At 42.1% G+C, this 8,995-nt stretch overlaps 1 protein-coding gene across 1 annotated transcript; it reads left to right on the forward strand.

Moving 5' to 3' along the window:
• The first annotated feature begins 2,695 nt into the window (after positions 1 to 2,695).
• LOC100484058 (olfactory receptor 9K2) lies at positions 2,696 to 3,637 on the forward strand. The gene has a single exon (XM_002930341.2). It carries the CDS (start codon positions 2,696 to 2,698, stop codon positions 3,635 to 3,637), a length of 942 nt encoding a protein of 313 aa, XP_002930387.2.
• The last annotated feature ends 5,358 nt before the right edge of the window (positions 3,638 to 8,995 follow it).

Consider the following 8,995-nt stretch of genomic DNA (forward strand, 5'->3'; position numbering starts at 1 on the left):
CAAGGCCTGTGAGATACCCCAGTGCCGGAGAGACATGCTCATGCGGGGTGGCTCTGAGGGCTCAGTTGCATTTTTGCTTCAGTTTCTATAAGGGAATATTCATTGGGTTGGAAGAGGCCTCACTAGGTCACTGCTTTCGTCTTCTCCTCTCTACAAAGGTACAAAATTCCTGGGGATTTTCAGGCAGAAAAGCTACTAAGGAGATAAAAAGATGCTCTCTCTCTTTTTTTAAAATTCTATTTATTTATTTGACAGAGAGAGAGAGAGAGAGAGCACAGGCAGGGGGAGTGGCAGGCAGAGGGGAGAGGGAGAAGCAGGGTCCCCGCTGAGCAGGGAGCCTGATGTGGGGCTCGATCCCAAGACCTTGAGATCATGACCTGAGCTGAAGGTAGACGAGTCACCCAGGTGGCCCTAAAAAGATACTCTTAATTGAAGAATGGGGTATTGTTAAACTGAGCAGAGTCTAAAACAGAATAAAACTGTGTATTTCAAAATAAGATTTTATGTCTTGTGTGAAGTATTAATTTTAAAGAATGCTTAATTTTGCCTGTCTTTCATTTCCTTCATACAGTTTTACAAACTTTTTTATATTTCTAGAATTAAGCACGATAGCTTTGGTATCCTTGCATCTACCATTAGAGAATTGCTCAAGAAAAATAAAGAAAGGAATATTCAGGTAAAGATGAGGTAAAGTTATGTTTATTTTAGTCAAATAATTAGTCATTCATGAGTATGTCTGTGTGCCTTCATGCATAAAACTTATTTTCTGATTGGTAACATTTACTTGTTACAAATTATAAAAAGACATTAGTATGCACCTCAAAAAAATCATAGCCCTTTTCCTGAAGGGCAAATCACAACCTACTGGTTATTTCATAATAAAAAGGTAGGCAAAGAAGAAAATGCAATGCACTCGTACTTTGAGAGGAAACTCCTTTCTGATACTTGTGTATTCCCGTATTTTGGCTGGTGAACACTAGGTGGCCCATGGTGTTCAGTGACTTAATGAACGATTCGATGAATACACATTATTCTCAAGAAAAATGATAATGATCTCAAAACGATGATTTCCTGTCACTGCATCCTGGCTGATATAGTTTCAGGCAATGTAATATAATTTGGTTAATAACAATGGGAGCTAGAAATAAAATTTTCTGCCAAAATTCTGCCAGATATCCAGTTGTATGATGTGAATTTGGTAGTGTTGACAAGGCCTTCGTCCTTTCTCTAAAATCTCTTTTTCCTGTTCCATTTCCCAGTTAATATCTGATGTCTTATGCCTGAAATTCCAGTTAAATCTTTATTCCTAAAGTGTAAACACCCTTGTACAAATTAACATGGCCTCTTAGTGCTTTTCTCAAAAATAAATTAAATTAGACTTATTTCAGTGGATTTCCGTTTGCCGTGGGAGCAGTGGGGTAAAGAAGAGACCGAAGGGTCCTACTACTGAGCTGTTGTCAGTTTTCTCCTCTTGTGCACTAAGTTGCTAACACTCTTAGAAAAGTTAATATGTGGTGAGGAGGAGGAGGATGGCCTGAGAGCAGGAGGAGCTGAGGGATGAGGGCAGAGGATGAAGAAGACAGACAGTCACATGCCTGAGGGAGGATGAGAACCGAGTATGGTGGTTCTGCCGTACGTGCCAAGTCAAAAATGAATACTTCTTAGATCATTTAGGGCTTTTGATTAGCCACACAAGCTGTCCCCTCTGTTGGGTGGTTTAAATCATAACTGATTTTAAAATCTGAGTAACAGAAAAGAGCTGTGTCACTGTATTGGAGAAAACAGTTTCCAAAGTTATAGGACAAATAATCCAGACTACTTACCTGTGTGACAAATTCAAATTAACTGTTCAGAAAATTTTAATGAGTATATAGATCTCTCTCTAATTGGAAACATCATAAAATTTCTTCGCAGAATTGATGTTTTTCTTCCCTAACCCCAATTTTTAATCAACACATTATTTTGAAGTTTCTTTTCTCTTTTTTTCCCACTTGTACAGACATTTAAGATCAAATTGGCTTCTTGGCAGATTTGTGCAGGTTTCCCCTCCTGGTAGTGTGTCTGAGCTTTGTCGACTTCGACAAGGTGATGATGCATCCTATTTTTCAAGGTTTCTATTTGAATACCAAATTAAATCTCTTGATAACCTAAACTCTCAGAGACTATTTAAATATTAACCTCTATTCAGGTCTAACGTCTATTATGGAATTTTAAATCCGTGTTTAATTAGATCCTTCTATTTTAAATTAGAAGCATTATCAAGGATAAAATGAATTTGAAATTATAAATTGAAGATGAGAATGCATATTTATACATCTCTAAAACCTTCAGCTATATTCAACTTACCATGAAAATCAAGTGAAGAGCTAAACAGGTGTAAAGAAAGAATGCTTTATGCGTTGATGTCACATGTGCTATAATGGGAAGAGCCCTGGGTTTGGAGAGTCACAGTAGAAAGCTACGCGTTAGGTAACTTACATGTTGCGTGCTGATGGGCAATCACAACATGCCTTAGATTTAGTTTCTAGAAAAGGGCTCCACAAATCCTACCTAATACAATTGGCTGGCGAGTAGGTGATGGTAACACAAATTTCAATGTCTTCCATAAGAGCAAAAAGGATATTTTATGATACTGGGAGATAGATAGAAAGTTCAATTTTTAACCTCATCTTGTACCTCTTAGCAGGTTCTTGGCATGAGCGACAAGGGAGCAGGCAACCACTCAGATGTAACTGACTTCACTCTCGTAGGCTTCAGGGTCCGTCCAGAGCTCCACATTCTCCTTTTTCTGGTATTCCTGCTGGTCTATGGCATGGTCCTTTTGGGGAACATTAGTATGATGGCAATCATTGTGACTGACTCCCAGCTGAACACACCAATGTATTTCTTTCTAAGCAATCTCTCCTTCATTGATCTCTCCTACTCCACTGTTATTGCCCTGCAAGCCATGGTCAACTTCCTGTCTGAGAAAAAGACTGTCTCCTTTGTGGGGTGTGCCGCCCAGCTCTTCTTTTTTGCCTTCTTCATCGTAACAGAAGGGTTCATCCTGGCAGCCATGGCTTATGACCGCTTCATGGCCATCTGCAATCCTCTTCTTTACAGTGTCCACATGTCAAGACGCCTTTGCTCTCAGCTGGTGGCCGGTTCCTATCTCTGTGGCTGGCTCAGTTCCATCCTCCAAGTCAGCATAACATTCTCAGTGTCTTTCTGTGCTTCCCGAGTCATTGATCACTTCTACTGTGATTCTTACCAAATTGAGAAGATCTCCTGTTCCAATCTCTCAGTTAATAAGATGGTATCTCTCAGTTTGGCCGCCTTCATTATTTTGCCTACAATAGTTGTTATTGTGGTGTCTTACATGTACATTGTGACCACAGTCTTGAAGATTCCCTCCGTTGAAGGGAGAAAGAAAGCCTTCTCCACCTGCAGCTCCCATTTGGGAGTGGTAAGTTTGCTCTATGGGACTGTCTCCTTTGTGTACCTCACACCTCCAAGCAATCCTGAACTTTGTAAAGTGGCTTCAGTATTTTACATATTGGTCACACCCATGTTAAACCCTCTGATCTACTCTCTAAGAAACAAGGATGTCAAACAAGCACTGGGAAAAGTCCTTTGGAAGAAAAAATCTTTAGACTAATTCTACTTTCCTGTGATTTCACCATTAATGCTTCCCCATCATTGTTTCAGTCTGATTTGCTTTTAATATGGGGTCAAGCTTGAGTCACTTAAGGACCCTTTACGTTGACCATCGCACAGTGAGTTATCTCCGTGGATGGAGAAGTAGCAATCCAGCACTTACTCTTCCTTCTGAGCAGTGTTAAATCTTTAGCATCAACAAAATTTATAGCCATTCTATTAACAGAAATATACTCCTCACTCTTTGTAGGTAATACTTTATACTAGTGGGTAAAAGAGGATGTAATTGTAACTTTTTTTCTCTGGACCTACTGAGACGGCAGGCCAAAGATTACTTTGGTGGGGTGTTGAGGTCAGAATGTAGAATGTTTATTAGAGAAAGTGCTATTGATAATAGTTTGCTAATCTTACAATGATTTGTCTCCTGGTGAAGATGAATGGAATCTTCAGTAAATAATAACATTTTATAAGGCTGTTTCTTTTTCTGAGTAGTCAGGTACTTGAGAAGACAAGTCATCTGGAAAGCAAGTTTGATATTTTTTTCCCTCATTTTTCTCAACCAGCTCATCGATACGTGTTAAGGAAGGGTCAACCAGTTGGGCCAAGCAGGGAAGCTGGGAGTCTGAATAACTTGTTAACAAAAATTACTTATGATTTTAGACTTAGTTAGTTTCCAGTCTCACTTAAAATAAAAAAAGTATGAAGATGGAGTACTTCTGGAAATGCCTACTTTATAGTTGAGCTTAAAATGCCCTGTTTTGGTGAGAAGCCTAGGTGCCAGGGTTGCCTGGTGCTTTGTGAACAGGCATTCAGACTCCACCAGAGCTCTGCTGAAAACCAGACTTTTTCTCAAACAAGTACTTGCTTTTTGAGGGAGAAGAAACTTTGCTTCAAAATGTAAGGTTCTTTTTATTTAAAATCTTATTGGGGCATATCATGGCTGCACCAGGCATATGGATCTGCTTTAAAAAGTTGTAGCTTTATTGGACTTACACGACCAGAAGAGCCAAGCAGCAGAGACTGGACTATGGGGTAAGCTTATTTAAAAAAAATCCAGATAGGCCAAGTGATTTTTCTTGATACCTCTTAGTAAAGATCACAGGAAACAGTTGCTTTCAGCTAAAAAGGCCCCAATCCAGGTTCAATACTCTGTTCTACCTCAAGGGTATATCAATTCCAGCCCCTTGTCATAATTTAGTTTGCAGGGATCTTGAAAACCTTTCCTTTCCATAAGATATCACACTGTTCCATTACATTGATAACATTAAGCTGATTGGCTATAGTGAGAAATAAGCAGCAACCAGGTTAGACTTACCGGTAAAACATTGCGTGGCAGAGGGTGGGAAATAACCAACTAACATTCAGGGACCTTCTAGCTCAGTGAAATATCTAGGGTGTGGGGCATATCAGGACAGCCATTCTAAGGGGGAAGGATAAGTTTCTGCATATGGCCCCTCTTAAAACCAAAAAAGAGGCACAACATCTAGTGGTGCTTTAGAATTTTGGAGACAACTTATTCCTCATTGGGTTTGTTACCCTGGTCCATTTATGGAGTGACCTGAAAAGCTGCTAGTTTGGGTGGGACACAGAACAAGAAAAAGATTGGCAATAGGTTCAGGCTGCTTGTGTGAACAGCTCAGCTACTTGGACCACATGGTCCAGCAGATCCAATGATGTTTGAAAGGTTAATGGCAGATAGAGATTCTGTTTGGAGCCTTTCACAGGCCCCAAAGATGAGTCACAGGATAGGCCTTTAGGATTTTGAAGCAAAGCCCTGCCATAGACTGCAAATAATTGCTTTCCTTTGGAGAAATAGCCCTTGGTCTGTTATTGGACCTCGGTAGAGACGGAACATTTGACAATAAACCCCCACGTTACCATGCAACCTCAGCTGCCAGCCATGAACCAGGGGTGTGGCTGACCCAGGAAGCCATAAATTTGCGTGTGCACAGCAGCCCTCCATCATCAAGCGGAGGTGGTGTATATGTGACCAGGCTCACGCAGACCCTGAAGGCACAAGAAAGTACCCTGAAGAAGAGGCCAAACACCCATGCTCCCCACTCCTGCTCCCCTGCCGTCCTCTCCCAGCCTGCACCTCTGTCCTCGTGAGGAGTTCTCTGTGATCAACAAGCAAAGGGAAAGAAGTCTTCGGTCTGCTTTACAAATGCTCCTACATAATACGCCGGGCTCACCTGACGGTGGAAGGCTGTAGCTCTACAGACACTTTCTGACATTCCTGAGGGACAATGGCGAAGAAAAATCTTCCCAGTGTGCAGAACTTCAAACAGTGCCTTTGTTTGCTCACTTTGCTTAGAAGGAGAAATGGCCAAGAGATGCTGTTATATACAGATCCATTGGCTATGTCCAGTGGTTTCTCTAAATGGTTTAACCCTTAGAGGAAACATGATTGGAAAATTTGTTCCGTGAAGTTTCGGGAAGAAGCATGTGGATAGACCTCTGTGAACGGGCAAAAAATGTGAAGGTAGTTGTGTCTCATGTGAATGCTCACCAAAGGATGGCCTCAGTGGAAGATATTTTAATAATCAAGTAGATAGGGTGACCCTTTCTGGGGATACCAGTCAGCACCTTTCCCTAGCCACCCTTGTCATTGCCCAGAGATCTCAGAACAAAGTGAGCATGGTGGCAGGGATGGGGGTTACACATGGGCTCAGCACATTTGCCTTCACTCACCAAGTCTGATCTGGTTGGGCCACTGCTAAATGCTTAATCTGCCAGCAGCTGAGACTAAGACCGAGTCCCAGTACGGTCCCTTTCCCTGAGGTGATCAGCCAGCTACCTAGTAGCAGGCTGGTGGCAACGATGGACTGCTTCCATCAAGGAAAGGGCAGAGTTTTGTTCCAGCTAGAATAGACATTCTAGATATGAATTCATCTTCCCCGGTGTAAAGCTTCTGGCCATACTACCATTCATGGAGAAAGAGAACACCTTGTCCCCCATCATGGTATTACATACAGCATTGCTTCTGATGAGCCAACTCACGTCCTAGCAAAAAGAAGGCAGCAATACTCATGGAATTCTCTGGTCTCACTACGTTCCCCATCATCCTAAAGCAGCTGTCCTATTAAGATGATGGAATGGCCTTTTGAAGACCTAGTTACATCACCAGCTAAATGAACCTCGCAGGCCAGGGTAAGGTCCTCCAGAAGACTGTATATGCTCTGAATCAGTGTCCAGTGAATGCTGCTGTTTCTTCCATAGCCAGGATTCATGGGTGCAGGAATCAGTGTATGGAAATGGGAGTGGCATCGCTTATTATTATCACTAGGCACCCACTGGCAAATTTTTTGCCTCCTTTGCCTGCAGCTGTGTGGTCTGCTGGCCTAGAGGTCTCCAATGATTGGGTGATTTCTGGTTCCTGTGGCTTGGACCTTGGCAGAAATCTGATTGGGGCCCAGGCTTCTGCACCAGAAGCCACTTAGTTGTTGCCCTGGTGCTTTGGGCCCTCTGGAATGCTATAGATTTGTGACCCAAACATGCACAGTTCATTCCCTCCTTCTGGCCTTGTGAGGTCCCGCAGCTGCACAGCCTTTGGCCAGAGCCCTTTTCCCACATCTACTGGAGCCATGGGGGAAAGGGACTGATGCCTGTGATTCTGAGTTGGTGGAGAGGTCTCCATGAGGATTGGGGCTTGCTTGGTAGATGACCAGAGCCAGACTCCTTATGGATGATCTGGGACTAGCGGCCTCTGACACCCAGGACATGCACGTGTTTTGTTTTGTTTTGTTTTTTTCCTCACCCCAGCACCCTCACCCATCCCATCCCACCACCAACTGTGAGATCCTGCCTGAGATTGGGCTTCCTCTGGGAAGACTGGGTCTGGGCAGCTGCTTCTCAGGCCCGAATCCACCATTCTCTCAGACACTCTCAAAGCTCCGTGCATCCCAGTCTGTCCTCTGCCTGCCCCTCTGGCAGGACCTGCACATCTGCCCCACACTCCTGAAGCCACACAGTGCACCCTGCAGGCTCCAACTACACCCTGTCTGTCTTCTCGGGAAACCCTGAGCTCCACCTGCATGGCCTGTGCTCTGGCTCTGGCCTGTGGGAACCCTCCAGTCTATGTTTTTGAATTTTTTTTCATTAATGTAAATAATTTTAAGATGACTTTGATTTTTACATCATAGCAACATCCAACCTTTTGCACCATCAAAACTAAAACTAAAATAAAAACAAATGAAAAATTATTCCTGTGGTTCTATTTATTCTCCCTGGTGGATCTTTAATATTGATTACTTGTATAGAAGCACTAAGCTAGGAATTAATGTGATAAAGCTGATGGCACACCAGAACATAACTTTAAAAGAACTGCCAGAAAACTTTCAGAGCCCCGCTTGTTCTTGAGTGTGGATTTACATACATGGGCTATGAGGCAGTTTTCTCTGCAAACCTCAATAACCATAAGCAACCATCTAGGCTAAAGTTGTTCGTGTCCTTCTTTTGTTAGAGAAAATAAATTCGTTTGTCAGTTATTGCATGTATCTTCAGACATGTATTTTCTCCCTTGTAGTTATAATCCTTGAAAAATTTTTTTGTATTCAATTAGATGATTGTTATTCTTTAAAGTTATTTTTGAAGAACTCTTTAGTTATTCAGTGAAATATGACAGCTCAGAACTAGAATAGTACAAGCAAAATACTCAACATCTTCATACTTTGATAAATTACTGAAAAAGTGCTACCCGTAAGTATGATACACAATGAGAGGTAGGATCTTGCCTAGATATTGAAAAAAAAACTTATGGGAAGAAGAGATAACATACTTACCAATTTATTGACTTATAGGTCAGTCAGTGCAAGCAAGGAAACTTTGCTGAAAATATGATGGTAAACTCATAGACCTGCTCCATGTAGACTCCCGCTCTGCTGGAACTGTGCAGGCTCTAAAATGAAGTACAGTTCCAGAGCTTTTTAGAAAAGGAGACAGAGCGAGCGAGAGAGAGACAGAAGGAAAGACAGGTTTGCTAATTTGGAAATAAGTCAGTGACTTATAACTGAGGGAAGAATGCAAAGTCAATCTTTGGCCCTTTAACACATTGGATACTGATCAATCATACAAACACACCACACTTCTTGCGAGGGAAGCTTTCATCTGTTAAGAGGGCTTTTTATCATTTTTTCCCGATATAGAGATTTTATTCAAATTGCATTGAGCTTTTACAGTACATTGCATGTTTGTCCCGATGTAACTGCAGTGTGGATTTTTGACCTCATCGTGTCCCCGACATCCACAAAAGCTCTGAAAGCAGTATTTGATGAATTCATCTGAGCCGACAGTCCAGAGTCTCTCTCCAAGGCCATGCAGGGTGTTCACTGAAGGAACAGTCCCTCAGAGCAGCCACTCC

The sequence above is a fragment of the Ailuropoda melanoleuca genome, chromosome 16 (genome assembly GCF_002007445.2).
Source record: "Ailuropoda melanoleuca isolate Jingjing chromosome 16, ASM200744v2, whole genome shotgun sequence".
Classification (NCBI taxonomy): Eukaryota; Metazoa; Chordata; class Mammalia; order Carnivora; family Ursidae; genus Ailuropoda; species Ailuropoda melanoleuca.